This window comes from Hypanus sabinus, chromosome 18, assembly GCF_030144855.1.
Source record: "Hypanus sabinus isolate sHypSab1 chromosome 18, sHypSab1.hap1, whole genome shotgun sequence".
NCBI classification, from domain to species: domain Eukaryota; kingdom Metazoa; phylum Chordata; class Chondrichthyes; order Myliobatiformes; family Dasyatidae; genus Hypanus; species Hypanus sabinus.
Genome location: NC_082723.1, coordinates 64,965,312 through 64,981,841, shown reverse-complemented (window position 1 = coordinate 64,981,841; position 16,530 = coordinate 64,965,312). Strand labels below are relative to the sequence as shown.

The 16,530-nt window shown below is 43.9% G+C and overlaps 1 protein-coding gene across 5 annotated transcripts in view; it reads right to left on the bottom strand.

The window, feature by feature from the left end:
• Window positions 1-16,076, bottom strand: part of LOC132407697 (M-phase phosphoprotein 9) — a 105,647-nt gene extending 89,571 nt beyond the window's left edge. For 4 of the 5 annotated variants that reach the window (XR_009516560.1, XM_059994556.1, XM_059994553.1 and 1 more), the window contains exon 1: window positions 15,808-16,076. Coding sequence is in view for 3 of the 5 variants with exons in the window: in XM_059994556.1 (XP_059850539.1) it covers window positions 15,808-15,926 (119 nt within the window). In the remaining 2 variants the exon portion in view is untranslated. The remainder of the gene's footprint in view (window positions 1-15,807) is intronic. The other variant, XM_059994555.1, reaches the window with a different exon arrangement.
• Window positions 16,077-16,530: the final 454 nt, after the last annotated feature.

The following is a 16,530-nucleotide window of genomic DNA, read 5'->3' as shown; positions in this document are numbered from 1 at the left end:
ATGGACACTAGCCTCCATAGTATCCAGGACATCTTCAAGGAGCAATGCCTCAAAAAGGCATCATCCATCACAAGAACCCTCATCACCCAGGACATGCCTTGTTCTCACTGTTACCATCAGGGAGGTGGTACAGAAACCTGACGGCACACACTCAACAATTCAGAAACAGCTTCTTACATTAGACCACAGACCATACTGTGTATGTATTAAATCATAAATAATACATATTATGCATTGCATTGTACTGATGCCACAAAGACAACAAATTTCACAATATATGATGGTTATATTAAACCTGATCCTGATTCTATTCATGTATGGTCGAACGTCAATTAAACTTGAATTTGACAGGAAATGATAAAGTAGTGATGGTTGGGTCAATGTTATACTATTAATAAAGTATAACGGACATTGAAATAAATAAATACTTTTTGAAAGCCTATTCAAAAAATTGACAAATATTCAAGGAAATTGAAAAATATAATTTCTAAATACGAAGCATTGCTATTGCAATCGTTCACTATCCAAATACCAGGTACGCAAGGCTTTCAAACTGTATCATCCAATGTCACATGTTGTTGCATCTCTCTAGCTGGTGCCAATCAGTGAAAGCATCTCAAACTGTGGTCAATTATCACCGCAAACAATGAAGCAGCAAGCAAAGGCCATGCTGATTTGAAGGATGGGCCACGTGGCATCACAAAGCCACAGGCAACGTGCTCAAGACGGGGTCGCAGATGGGAGTTGGTATCGCTGTCACTGTTGGGAGTGAACGATTTGGAGAGGAGTCGATACGGAAGAGTTTCGATGCCCATCCATTTAACCCGCGTGCGAGGTTGGATCGCTCCAAGCACCAATGAGATCAAAAATAGCTTTGGGCTGTGCGGCCCAAATATGACACTGCGACAGGGCCCAGTTTCTAGAACAAGGCACTACCTAGTGCCTGGACAATAGACTGGAAAGCCCAAGTGTCAGGACTAGAGAAAAGGGTCATGCCGATTTCACTTGGTCTCCCAAGATGTTCTTCCTATCTAATATGAACTGAGATAGCTAATACGAGTAGACACAGGCTGACTCAGCTGCTCCAGCGAGCAGATCCAAAGCCTCAGTCTGGTTCAGAAGGCTGTCATTTGCTTCTATTGTTTGCATGGGTGGTTCCCCCCCCCCCCCCCCTTTTATAATGGTCTTTCTTTTAAATTGGCTTCTTCGGATTTCACTTTCCCACTGCCTGTAAGCAAACAAATCTCAAGGTATATTACATACATTCTTTGATAATGAATGTACTTTAGCCTTGAATCACTGCTGAGTTGTTCAAAAATCATTTGCTCCATTTTGCAGTAAATATAATTATGTACAGATGAAAGAAAACATTTGTGAACCCTTTGCAATAACCTGGCTTTCTGCACTAATTACTCAGAAAATGTGGCCTGATCTTCATCTAGGTCACAATACTAGACAAACACAGTCTGCCTAAGCTAATAACACACAAACAGTTGTACTTCTCGTCATTACTGAGTGCACAATTTTTTTTAAAAATCACAGTCTAGGTTCAAAACATTATGTGAACCTCTGGGGTTCAAATAACTTCTACATTAGTTATATGAAGTCAGGTGCTCCTATCAGTGAGATGAGATTGGAGGTGTGGGTTGTAGAGGTGCCCTGCCCTATATAAAAAAACACACAAAATCAGCTTACTGATAGACCCTGCTCTTCTCAAGAAAGATCTGTTTATGTGCACCAATTCTTGATCAAAACAACTTTGTGAGCACCTTAGAAGAATTGTAGAGAGGCATCAAGCTGGAAAAGGCTACAAAAGCATTTCTAAAGGCCTAAGTGTTCATCAGTCCATAGTAAGAGAAACCATCAACAAATGGAGGAAACTCCGTACTGTTGCTACTCTCCCTCGGAATGGGCATTCTGCAAAAAAAAAAAATCACACCAACAGCATGTTCAACATGAGGCTGAAGGGTAACAGCAAAAGACCAGCGTAAATCTCTAGAATTTGCTAAAGTCTCTGTTCATGTGTCCACTATAAGAAAACCACTGAACATGAATGGTGTTCATGGAGGGACACCATGAAGGAAACAACTGCTCTCCAAAAAAAACCTTGTTGCATGTCTCAAGTTTGCAAAAGACCACCTAAATGTTCTATAATGCTTCTGGGACAACGTTCTGTGGACAAATGAGACAGAAGTTGAACATCTTGGCAGAAATGCACTCTGCTATGTTTGAAGAAAGAGGGCACTGCACACCAACTCCAAAACATCATCCCAACTGTGAAGCATGGTGGAAGGAACATCATGATTTGGGGCTGCTTTGCTGCCTCAGGGCCTGGATGCTTGCAATCATTGAGGGAACAAGGGATTCAAAATTGAGAAGCAGTGGAGTGAGAGGCAGCAGAGTGATAGGGCTTTGGCTCAACAGGCTTAGGCGGTAACAGGATGAGGCGAGGTAGGTTTACCTGTGTTATTTGCAGAAAGGAGGAAGTATGTGTGTGAGACCAGTTTTCTGTGCTCAGTGTCAGATGTGGCTATTCATCGCCTGGTCAGGGAGAATGAAGAGGTGATAGAAAGGAGTTACCGGCAGGTGGTCACACCGGGGCCACGGGAGACAGACAAGTGGGTCACAATCAGGAGGGGGAAGGAGAAGGTCAGGCACGAGACAGTACCCCTGCGACTGTACCCCCTGACAATGAGTACTCCTGTTTGAATACTGTTGGGGGAGACAGCCTACCTGGGGGAAGCAACAGCGGCTGTGCCTCTGGCATAGAGTCTGGCCCTGTGGCTCAGAAGGGTAGGGAAAGGAAGAGGAAGGCAGTAGTGATATGGGACTCTATAGTTAAGGGGTGAGACAGGCAAATCTGTGGATACAGGAAAGAAACTCGGATGGTAATTTGCCTCCCAGATGCCAGAGTCCAGGATGTTTCAGATTGCGTCTAAGATACCCTGCAGTGGGAGGGAGGACAGCCAGAGGTCATGGTACATATTGGTATTAATAACATAGGTAGGAAAAGGGAAGAGGTCCAGAAAAAAGACTACAGGGAGTTAGGAAGGAAGTTGAAAAGCAGGACTGCAAAGGTAGTAATCTCCGGATTACTGCCTGTGCAACGCGACAGTGAGAATAGGAATTGAATGAGGTGGAGGATAAATGTGTGGCTGAGGTTTTGGAGCAGGGGGCAAGGATTCAGATTTCTGGATCATTGTGACCTCTTTTGGGACCGGTGTGACCTGTACAAAAAGGACAGGTTGCATTTGAATCCCAGGGGGACCAATATCCTGGCGGGGAGGTTTGCTAAGACTACTGAGAGAGCTTAAACTAGAATTGTTGGGGGGTGTGAACCGAACTGAAGAGACTGGGGAAGAGGAGGTTGGCACACAAAGAAAGCTTGTAGACAGTACGAGAGGGAGGATAGGCAGGTGATAGAGAAGGGATACATTCAGACCAATGATTTGAGATGTGTATTTTAATGAAGAAGCATCATGAACAAAGTGGATGAGCTTAGAGTGTGGATCAGTACTTGGCACTATGATGCAGTGGCCATTACAGACTTGGATGGCTCAGGGGCAGGAATGGTTACTTAAGAGTGCCAGGCTTTAGATGTTTCAGATAGGACAGGGAGGGAGGCAAAAGAGGTGGGGGAGTGGCACTGCTGATCAGAGATAGTGTCACGGCTGCAGAAAAGGTGAACGCCATGGAGGGATTGACTACGGAGTCTCTGTGGGTTGAGGTTAGGAACAGGAAGGGGTCAATAACGTTAATGGGTGTTTTTTTATAGGCCGCCCAATAGCAACAGGGATATCGAGGAGCTGATAGGGAAACAGATCCTGGAATGGTGTAATAATAACAGAGTTAACACAAGGAAATCTGCAGATGCTGAAAATTCAAACACACACAAAATGCTGGTGGAACACAGCAGGCCAAGCAGCGTCTATAAGGAGAAGCACTGTCGATGTTTCGGGCTGAGACCCTTCGTCAGGACAATAACAGAGTTGTTGTGATGGGAGATTTTAATTTCCCAAATAGCGATTGGCATCTCCCTAAAGCAAGGGGTTCAGATGGGGTGGAGTTTGTTGGGTGTGTTCAGGAAGGTTTCTTGACACAATATGTAGATAAGCCTACAAGAGGAGAGGCTGTACTTGATCTGATATTCGGAAATGAACCTGGTCAGGTGTCAGATCTCTCAGTGGGAGAGCATTTTGGAGATAGTGATCATAATTCTATCTCTTTTACAATAGCATTGGAGAGAGATAGGAACAGACAAGTTAGAAAAGTGTATAATTGGAGTAAGGGGAATTATGAGGCTATCAGGCAGGAAACTGGAGGCTTAAATTGGAATCACATGTTCTCAGGGAAAAGTACGGAAGAAATGTGGCAAATATTCAGGGGATATTTGTGTGGAGTTCTGCATAGGTACGTTCCAATGAGACAGGGAAGTTATGGTAGGGTACAGGAACCGTGGTGTACAAAGGCTGTAATAAATATAGTCAAGAGGAAAAGGTTCAGAGAGCTAGGTAATGTTAGAGATCTCGAAGATTATAAGGCTAATAGGAAGGAGCTTAATAAGGAAATTAGGAGGGCCAGGAGGGGTCATGAGAGGGCCTTGACGCACAGGGTTAAGGAAAACCCCAAGGCATTCTACAAGTATATGAAGAGCAAGAGGGTAAGACATGAAAGAATAGGACCTATAAAGTCTGACAGTGGGGAAGTGTGTATGGACCCAGAGGAAATAGCACTATGGAAACCAATCTTGGTGATTGTAGTGATGACTTGCAGCAGACTGAAAAGCTTGAGCATGTAGATATTAAGAAAGAGGATGTGCTGGAGCTTTTGGAAAGCATCAAGTTGGATAAGTCGCTGGGACCAGATGAGATTTACCCCAGGCAAGGCGAAGGAGGAGACTGCTGAGCCTCTGGCGATGATCTTCGCATCATCAATGGGGACAGGAAAGGTTCTGGAGGATTGAAGGATTGTGGATGTTGTTCCTTTATTCGAGAAAGGGAGTAGAGATAGCCCAGGAAATTATAGACCAGTGAGCCCTACCTCAGTGGTTGGTAAGTTGATGGAGAAGATCCTGAGATGCAGGATTTATGAACATTTGAATAGGTATAATATGACTAGTATTAGTCAGCATGGCTTTGTCAAGGGCAGATCGTGCCTTATGAGCCTGATTGAATTTTTTGAGGATGTGGCTAAACACATTGATGAAGGAAGAGCAACAGATGTAGTGTATATGGATTTCAGCAAGGCACTTGTTAAGGTATCCCGTGCAAGGCTTATTGAGAAAGTAAGGAGGCATGGGATCCAAGGGGATATTGCTTTGTGGACCTAGAACTGGCTTGCCCACAGAAGTACAAGAGTGGTTGTAGATAGGTCATATTCTGCATGGAGGTTGGCCTCAGGGATCTGTACTGGGACCCTTATTCTTTGTGATTTAAATAAATAACCTGGATGAGGAAGTGTAGGGATGGGTTAGTAAGTTTGCTGATGACACAAAGGTTGGAGATGTTGTGGATAGTGTGGAGGGCTGTCAGAGGTTACAGTGGGACATTGATAGGATGCAAAACTGGGCTGAGAAGTGGCAGATGGAGTTCAACTCAGATAACTGTGAAGTGGTTCACTTTGGTAGGTCAAATATGATGGGAGGATATAGTATTAATGCTAAGACTCTTGGCAGTGTGGACGATCGGAGGGATCTTGGGGTCTGAGTCCATAAAACGCTCAAAGCAGCTGCGCAGGTTGACTCTGTGGTTAAGAAGCTGTATAGTGTATTGGCCTTCATCAAACGCGGAATTGAATTTAGGAGCCAAGGGGGTAACGTTGCAGCTATATAGGGCCCTGGTCAGACCCCACTAGAGTACTGTGCTCAGTTCTGGTCACCTCACTACAGGAAGAATGTGGAAGCCGTAGAAAGGGTGGAGAGGAGATTTACAAGGATGTTGCCTGGATTGGGGAGCATGCCTTATGAGAATAGGTTGAGTGAACTCGGCCTTTTCTCTTTGGAGTGATGGAGGATGAGAGGTGACCTGATAGAGGTGTATAAGATGAGCGGCATTGATCGTGTGGATAGTCTGAGGCTTTTTCCCAGGGCTGAAACAGATTTAAGGTGCTGGGGAGTAGGTACAAAGGAGATGTCAGGGGTAAGTTTTATAGAGTGGTGAGTGCGTGGAATGGGCTACCGGCAACGGTGGTGGAGGCAGATACGATAGGGTCTTTTAAGAGACTTTTGGATGGGTACAAGGAGCTTAGTAAAATAGAGGGCTATAAGTAAACCTAGTAATTTCTAAGGTAGGGACATGTTCGGCACAACTTTGTAGGCCAAAGGGCCTGTATTGTGCTGTAGGTTTTCTATGTTTCTATGTTTTCTATGAATCAAGACATTTTACAGGAAAAATGTCAGGATAGTGGTCCGACATCTAAAGCTTGATAGAAGTTGAATGATGTAACAAGACAATGAACCAAAACAAGAGTAAATTAACAACAGAATGATTTAAAAAGAAGAAAATTTGTGTTTTGGAATGGCCAAGTCAGACCAGACCTTAACTCAATTGAGATGCCGTGGCATGACCTGAAGACAGCTGTTCATGCAAAGTATCCCAGAAATATTGATGAACTGAAACAGTTTTGAATGGAGAAATAGTCTAATAATAATGCTCCTCACCATTGTGGCAAGTCTGATCAGCAGCTACAGGAAAAGTTTGATGGAAGTTATTGCTGCTAAAGGAGGTTCTACTAGTTACTAAATACAAGGGTTTGTGGCGACCCACTTCCTAGCGCACTCGAACCAGCTCACAAATAGCCAGCGTGTAGGCACAAAGGCCAGGTCCGCAACAAAGGGAAAAAGCCTGCGGGGGTTTGTGAGTACATGTCTCTTGGAGCATCCGCGCCCGGGGAGGGCGAGACGAGTGAGGCTTTAAAGCAAGGCTGTGAAGTTCGAATAAAATCATCTTTAATTGCAGTTTACCAACATGTCGTTATTTTAGCGCTGCGTGTAGCACACCGCTACAGGTTCACATATTTTTTCCAGCCTGAATTGTGGATGATTAAACAATGTGTTCAATAAAGAGGAAAAGTACGAATATTTGTGTGTTATTAGTTTAGGCAGATTATGTTTGTCTAATATTGTATCTTAGATGAAGATCAGACCACATTTTATGAGTAATTAATGCAAAAATCCAGGTAATCACAGAGGGTTCACAAAATTTTTTTCTTGCAACTGTATCTTTTTAGTATGAATAGAGTTTAAAGAATTGAGGGATGGCATTCAATACCACATGCCAACAAAGGTTTTGAGCATTCAATCTTGGGCACATGTGCCATAGTTTTGCCATCAGTGTCAGAAGCATAGGCTCAGCCCAAGTCTGCTCCACCATTCAAACATAGTTGATTTTTTTTCATCTCTTTCTACGCCTGGAAAATCCATGCAACTTTTAACCATGTTACCAATTAAAAGCGTATCAAACCCTGCCTTAAATACACTTAAAGACTTATGTTCCATCGCAATCTGTAGCAAAGAATTTAGACCCTCTCGAGGACGAGTATACCTTTTCCTAGATACAGGGCCTAAAACTGCTCACAATATTCCAAATGTGGTCTGACCAATGCCTTACAAAGCCTCAGCTGTACATCCGTTTGTATTTTCTAGTCCACTTATTACAGATGGACAATCCATCCAAAGCCCCAACACAGGCTATGATTGACAGCAGCGTCTATCCCAAAATCTACGACGCCCCAACACTGGTAGAATCCCACACCAAAAGATGACCAAACCCCAGTCCAAATCAGCCAAAAAGAATTGATTTTCTTTAGTAATGTGTGGTATCTTATTGCAGTTTTTTAAAAAGTCCGATACCATATCAATTAGCTGCAACTAAGGGGAAACCTCAAAGACTAGTTCCATCAAGCATAATTTCCTTTTCATAAACTGATGTTGACCCTCCATGGTCCTATATAATTTCACCAACTCTTTAATAGATTCCAGCATGCTAATATTAGACTAAATAGTCCTTGTTTTCTGTTTTCCCTCTCCATCACTTGAACAGTGGAATAACATTTTCCATCTTCCAAACTATGGGAAATACTCTAGAAACTACAGGATGTCTCGATGCCTACAGCCATCTTTTTCAAAGCTTTTGTATGTAGGTCAACAACTCCTGGAAATTCCTCAATGCTATTAATCTCTCCAGATTTTTGTTTTAAAAGAGGCATGATTATTTCTTTCAGCTTTTTATTCTCTTTGCACCTCTATACAAGAAGAACCAAAATGCCTGCTTAACTTGTTTCATAACTGTAAGAGACCAATATAAATTTTGGTTCATTGTTTTCTTCCTGCCCTTCAATGGATGCTTTTGCAGTTCATATACATTCTTCACCAGATTACTTTTTTTTTTAAATCTTGTACTTTCTTCTTCCTTAACAATTTCTTGCTCTTCCTTTGTTAAAACATGATTTTTTTGTTTCTGGAATCCTCAGCGTTATTGCTCTTTTTGATATTATTATAAATCTTAACCACTCCACTGTCTCCTCGCAGTCATTCTTTCCTTATATGCTGTTGTATGACGTAGGTGATCATGGTCTTTCCATGAACACGACTGTTCTTGGCAAATTTTTCTACAGAAGTGGCATGCCTTCACTTTCTTCTGGGCAGTGTCTTTACAAGACGGGTGACACAGCCATTATCAATACTCTTCAAAGATTGTCTGCCTGGTGTCAATGGTCGCATAACCAGGACTTGTGATATGCACCAATTGCTCATATGACCATCCATCACCTACTCCTATGGATCACGTGATCCTGATCGGGGGCTAAGCAAGTGTCCGCGAAAGGCAAAGATGTATCTGCACCTGCCATTCACTTTCTCTCATTGCCCCTAACAAAATGTAACACTTCAGGTTTTTCCAATACTAAATTTAAGCTGCTATCTATGTCTCCTTAAAATCTATCGCTATCCTCTGCATAGTTCACTGAACCTTCAAATTTTGGTCATCTCCAAATCTGAAATTGTGCTCTACAGGCACAATTCCAAGTCATTTATGCATATAGGATATAGGATTCATCTCCTGTAAATAGCCACAAAACAAAGAAAACCATGGAAGTCATTCAAAGTAAAACATCAACCTCCCAGTGAACAAAAAAAAACAAATCTTGTAAACAGCAACACAAACATCAAACCCCCACCCCACACAAAAAAAAACAAAATTGTACAAGTGGCAAGAATGTCAAATCCTAACCCTCCCCCAAACAAAAATAACCTAACAAATCACATCAAACAGCAACAAGGAAGAACAGGTGAAGCCACAGAAGATAAAAACATAAAACTGAAAGTCCACAGACTAATCCACAAATCGCAGAACTTTGGTAACACCCTCTATCAGCATCAAAGGAGAGAGACAAATGCAGAGGCCTTCCCTCAGGACCAGCAAGTAAGATACCATCACACACAGACAAGTTACTTCCAAACATTTTGTCACCGTTCGAGGAGACGTCATCAGTGAGCCGTTGGTTGTGGTGTGTCCTCCAAATGCTTGGCCTTTATATACTTATCAATTAGCCATTCGGATGTCATTTCAGAAACCCAGTTGTGATGTGGGGAGGAAATCTCATCACTGATTGGCTACGGGACGAATTTTGTGCGTTGTGGTTTGGAATTTTGCCCACATCAGCTCATAAACAGAATTGAGATCTACGTGTCTGTTTATAGAATTGTTTGCGGAAAGCCACACTTCTAGGAATTCTCTTGCATGTGGTTACTCGCTTGGACCATGAATTTCACCAATGCCCAGTCAAATTTGTGCCCCTTTGGATAGAGGCTAGCAAGGGTTAGTCATGCCGTTTTACAGCCAGTTGATGTTCATGGATCCTCCAGGATAGTTTTTGCCCAGTTTGGCCGAAATAATATTTGCTGCAGTCCCCATACTGGATTTTGCAGACCACATAGGTCTTGTCTAATTGCTTGGTTCGTTCTTTTGGTCTGCAATGTTGCTGTTGGCTTGTCCAACACAAGCAAAATTCCAGACCACAACACACAAAGTTCGCCACACATCCAAGAAGCGATGAGATTGCCTCCCCATATCACAACCGAGTTTCCAAAATTAAGTCCAATCAGCTGATTAGTAAGTCTATAAAGGCCAAGCATTCAAAGGACGCACACCAAAATCAAAAGCATACTGACGATGTCTCCTCACATGGTGACAAAACGTTTGCAAGAAAATTGCCAAGATCAGAGAACGACTCAACCCAACCATCAACCATCTGAGCTACACATCTTCCAAATTATTTCCCAATGGGACGAGCTTTGATGGGACATCTTGGTCAGAATGGCCGAAGGACCTGTTTCTGTGCAGTATCACTCCGTGACTCTAAGCTTTCTGTAACGGACCTAGTTCTCACTTGTGTTAACAAGCCAGCACTTGTCATATGATTGTTCTGTTCATCTACAGTACTGCTAATATACTGCTATCTACAGTATACTATTATTTCTACAATTTTCTTAGCATTTTTTGTTCAAGTAGCTTGACAGTCACATTGATTACAGTAGACTGACCCTTCTGAACATTGGAAAGACGGCATTTACCCACTGTGCCACCTTTCCTACACTGGAAACCCTGCTTGTATGATCCATGGAAGACTCATCTCTTACATTGCCACTACCTCGGAAGAAGCACCACAAGTGAGGAAGAAGGGCCAGCGTCCTGGTGAGGCTGAGACAGTGTGCTAATTGGCCACCGCTCCCCAGCATACTCCTGGGCTTACATTCAGTCCCTGGACAACAAGCTGTGTGAAGTGACGGTCAGAATCTCCTACCAGCAGGAAACAAAGGAATTCAACGTTTTGTGCTTCGTGGAGACCTGGCTGACAGAGGAGATACTGGACCACGCTATTGAACCCTCTGGGTTCTCCCTGTTCTGGGTGGATAGGTCAAAAAACCTCACTGGGAAGAATAAAGGAGTAAGGGTATGCTTCACAGTCAACAATGCTTGTTGCGACCCCCAGAATGTGCATGCACTCAAATCCTTTTATCCCCAGACCTGGAATACCTGGTGCTGCTGTGCAGACCCTACTGGCTGACCAGGGAGTTCACGGCTGTTAACATCATAGTGGTGTACATTCTGCTGCAGGTTGATACTGACCTGGCTCTCAAGGAACTGTGCGAGACCATCAACCCACTGGAGACTGCACACCCAGTGGCTGCCTTCATTGTCGCCAGTGACTTTAACTGAGCATCACTGACAAAAGTCTCTCCGGAGTTTTGTCAGCACATCCAGGTGAGCACTCGTGGAGATAAGACACTTGACCACTGCTACACTTACAAAGCTCTCCTTCACCCAGAGTTTGGAAAATCAGATCACACTTCGATCCTGCTTTTGCCGACATACAGACAGAAGCTGAAACAAGAGGCGGTCATAGTTAAAACTGTCCACTGTTGGTCTGAGCAATCGGCCACCATGCTGCAGGACTGCTTCAATGACATGGACAAGAATGTCTTGCATTATGAGGATGTCACCGAGTTCATTGATGGAGTCACGTGCTTCATCTGGAAGTGCATCGACAATGTTGTCCCCCAGAAGTTGGTCAGGGTCTTCCCGAACCAGAAACCCTGGATCAATAGTTCTGTGCGAGCAGCACTTACCGCACAACATAGGGCTTACGTTGCCGGCAATCAGCTGGAGCTAAAGAAATGCAGCTACAATCTGTGCAAAGCTATCGAGGCTGCGAAACAACAATACAGGGACAAGATTAAGTCAAGATTCACAACGAGTAGCACAAGTGACTTGTGGCGAGATGTGCAAACCATCATTGACTTCAAAGCCAAATGTTGTGGTGCCACCAATATCGCGGCCTCTCTCCCGGATGAGCTAAATCGCTTTGACGCAGAATTCAATGTCACTGACTCTCAGCCTCCGAGGAAGGCCACGGCTACAACCTGCAACCTGGTCATCTCTGAGGCTCAGGTATGGAGATGTCTCCAACAGTGGACAGTTGCAAGGTACAACTGGCAGGTGTGTTTACAAATACTTTTAATCTCTCCCTCTCCCAGTGTAGAGTGCGCTCCTGCTTCAAATTATCCATCATTGTCCCTATACCAAAAAAGACCAAGGTAACGTGCCTGAACAACTGGCATCCTGTCGCACTCAGCTCAACAATAACCAAATACTTTGAGAGGCTGGTCAAGGATTACATCTGCAGCATGCTACCACCCAAACTGGACCCCCTACAATTTGCCTACCAACACAACCAATCAACAGGCGACACAATAGCCACTGCTCTACATACTGTCCTTATACATCTGGAGAAGAAGGATGCTTATGTGAGAATGCTGTTCTTCGACTACAGTTCAGCATTCAACACCATAATTCCATCCAGGCTTGACAGGAAGCTCACAGACCTTGGCCTCGATCCTGCCTTGTGTAGCTGGATCCTGGACTTCCTGTCAGATTGCTGGCAGGTGGTAAGAGTGGGCTCCCTCACCTCCTCTGATTCTCAATACAGGAGCCCCTCAGGGTGTATTGTCCCCTCTTTTACTCCCTGTATACTCATGTCTGTGTTGCCACCCATAGCTCTAATCTGCTAATTAAATTTGCCAACTGGCTTAATCTCAAACGACGAGGTGGCCTACTCATCTGTCTGACAATGGTGTCAAGAAAACAATCTCTCCTCAATGTGGCAAAAACAAAGGAGCTGGTTGTGGATTACAGGAGGAATGGAGATGGGCTAACCCCTATTGACATCCATGGATCTGGGGTTGAGAGGGTGAACAGCTTTAAGTTCCTCGGCATCCACATCACTGAGGTCCTCAAGTGGTCTGTACACACCAGCTGTGTGCTGAAAAAGGCATAACAGGTCCTCTTTCACCTCAGACAGTTAAGGAAGTTTGGCATGGGCCCCTAATTCCTAAGAACTTTGTACAGGGGCACAATTGAGAGCATCCTGACTGGTATGGGAACTGTACCTCCCTCAATCACAGGATTCTTTAAAGAGTGGTGCAGACAACCCAGCACACCTGTAGTTGTGAACTTCCCATGATTCAGGACGTTTACAAAGACAGGTGTGTAAGAAGGGCCTGAAGGATCATTGGAGACCTGATTCACCCCAACCACAAACTATTCCAGCTTCTACCATCCAGGAAACAGTACCACAGCATAAAAACCAAGACCAACAGGCTCCGGGACTGTTTCTTCCACCAAGCCATCAGACTGATTAACTCACACTGATTTGAGTGTATTTCTATGTATATTGACTGTTCTATTTATTATAAATTATAAAATACTATGATTGCACATTTAGATAGAGAGGCAAGGTAAAGATTTTTACTTCTCATGTATGCAAAGGATGTAAGAAATAAAGTCAATTCAATTTTACTGTCTTTAGTGAACCAAGGAATTTAACTTATAATTTTCCCTTACAAGACTATCACTGAATCAAATTCACCTTAAGAACTATTATTTAATTACAGTTCTGATGATGAGATTTGATTCCAATTCATCAAACCCGAGACTAGTCCTTTCCTGTCTACTTTGTCATTGACGATAAAAATGATACTGAATGGTGCCAAGAATATTGCCTCTTTCGATCTACATTAATAACCAACATTTGGGCATGCTAGTTGTAATTTCTAAATCTGCAGATGAGACATAACGTGGCAGTACTGTGAACTGCAAAGAGGACAGTGATTAGAGCCTACAATCAGACTGAATGAATACGGCAGAAGATGTTTAACTCAAAGGTAAGTTTATGCATTATTTATTCAGAGATACAGCATGGTGACTGGCCCTTCCAACTCAAAAGCCCAATCACACTCATGTGACCAATTAATCTACTAACATGTACATCTTTGGTCTCTGGGAAGAAACAGGAGCACACAGTCACGGAGAGAAATACAGAATCCGTACCAACAGCAGCAGAATTGAACAAGGATACCTGCTTCACGATCCACTTGCTCACTGCGGTTTCAAGCATTCAGACTTGGAGATGCCAGAAATGGCCAGGAGTGAAAATAAAACAATTTCACTACTTCAGCAAGTTAGAAACTACCAAGAATTTGAAGGTAACAACAATTATCTTGAAAGTTACAAGGAAAATGAAGTTTTGGAGGATGCAGTCATCTAAAGCATTGTATGAAGGCAGTCTGCACTAGGTGTCTGCACTGACTTTGCGCATTTACAATCAATTACAGGGTGGCAGGGTGGACATGCATCTTTAGCAAAGGATGTGTAAAGTGCCCCTTTCCTCCACTAGCCTTCAGGACACCCTTGGAAAAGGTATCGTACCTGTTTAGCCCATCTCCCCACCGATCAGGGTCACATGAAATCATAGGAGCAGGTCGGTGGATGGTCGTATGAGCAGCCGGTACAGATCACAAGTCCTGGTTATGCAACCACTGACATCAATCTCTTAAGAGTATTGATAGTAGCATTTATCTTGTAAAGACACTGCCCGGAAGAAGGCAATGGCAAACCACTTTTGTAGAAAAATTTGCTAAGAACAATCATGGTCATGGAAAGACCATGATCACCCACTTCATACAACATGGCAAACCATCCATTAAAAGAACATGGCAGAGTACACTACATGAATTTCTCTGTGAATGACTATTAGGAACAAATACACATTTATAATACTGTAGTAGTATTGACAGTGTTCTAATTTCATTTAAATACATAATTTGTAACTCAGCTTTTCTTTAATTTTTTTTAACCACTTCCACAAAATCTCAGATAAATGAGACAGCCACTTAATTGGGCCAAGATGTATTGGTCATGACGAGTCCTAATTAATCCAAATTCACTATATATCACAGTTATAGGTAATACAGCACAGAAGGGAGGATGTGAAAGCTTTTGAAGATCCAGAAACAATTTACAAGAATGATTCCTGCGGCTGTTTTCTTTGAAGAGTATGTCGAGGGGTAATTTGACAGAAGTACATAAAATTTAAAAAGAGGTGCAAAGAGCGTGTGGTGGGAGTCTGTTCACAATAATGGAGACAAAAAGAAGGAAGAGCAAAATGCCTCTTTACCCCCCACAAGTGAAATTTCGAACACACATGGCAGATGCGGTGGAAGCAGATTCCATTGTGGTCTTCAAGGAAGACCATAAGATTTTGGAGCAGAATTAAGCCATTTGGCCCATCGAGTCCATTTCATCATGGCTAATCCACTTTCCCCCTCAGCTCCAATCTCCTGCTTTCTCCCGGTATCTCTTCCTGCCCTGACCAATTAACCTCCATCTTAGATATACCAAATGGCTTGGTCTCCACAGCTGCCTATGGCAACGAATTCCACAGATTCACCATTCTCTGGCTTAAGAAATCCTCCACATCTCCGTCCTAAATGAACATTCCTCTATTATGAGAGCTGTGTCCTCTAGTCTTCGATTCACTCACAATTCTTTCCAAATACACTCCGTCGAGGCCTTCTTTAGTATCCAGGACATCTTCAAGGAACAATGCCTCAAAAAAAGGTGGCATCCATCGTTAAGGAATTACTGTAACTAGCGGATATTTTATCTATTATTTATTGTATTGCATTGCACCGCTGCCGCAAAGACAACACATTTCACGACATATGCCGGCAATATTAAAACTGATCCTGGATTCGTTGCCGAAAGCTCCTTGAATTAATCGACATCAAACCCATTAACTCCACAACACCACGTCCACAAGGTACCACTTGCAAAGAGAGATTGGCCAAACTTGAATCAGAGAATCGCCAGGAGATTTGGATGTTGCATTCCGCATTTCTCGTCTATATTAGAATTTAACGCCATGGCAAGTTGGGAAGCAGGGCTGACTCCTGACCTGGCAGATGCATACCTGTTTGCAGCCTCGGCGCTCGGGCCCCCGGAATCATCTCGCTGAGCTGCCGGTTTTGGCGCCGTGTCGTCCGGCAGCTCCTTGACCGTTCGCACGGACTCCGAATCGGAGTCTTCCATGGTGTCACCTACTGCACCCTCTTCCCCGAACTGACCTCGGGAGCCATGGAGGAACGAGCAATGCTTGCAGAAAGCCGCTCGGTTTGGGAGCGAGGAAATGCTCAAACCGGCGCCGGTCACCGACCTCCGCGCACACCACCACCAGGGCCCGAAAAGGGCGGGACCTCATAGCAACACCACGCCCCCTCCCTCCACACTCATAGGCCAGGCCGTACCTCGCTCTTACGATTCATGGGAGGATCTAGCCGCTGAGTGGTCGAACAGCCTGTCAATCAGCAACAGATGGGCCGTCGGTCTCTACACACCGACCAGGGCCCGGACCGGAGAGCCAAACCACGCCCCCACTCCACACTCATAGGCCAGGCTGAGACTTACCCGTTCGTCTTCAGCGGTGAGTGGTCGTACAGCCTGTCAATCCCGTGCAGGTTGTTGGCCAGTTGGATTTGGACCTGGCACGAATGGAAATCCGCAGGATCTGAACAAGCCGGATTCTGTCCAACTTCCCAGGGAAGTAAACACCTCAGAAGGAATGGTTTATAATGGATAGTTTTATAAACCAGTTTGCATTTTATGCTGAGGGCTGCAGCGAAGCTCCCTCCCACCC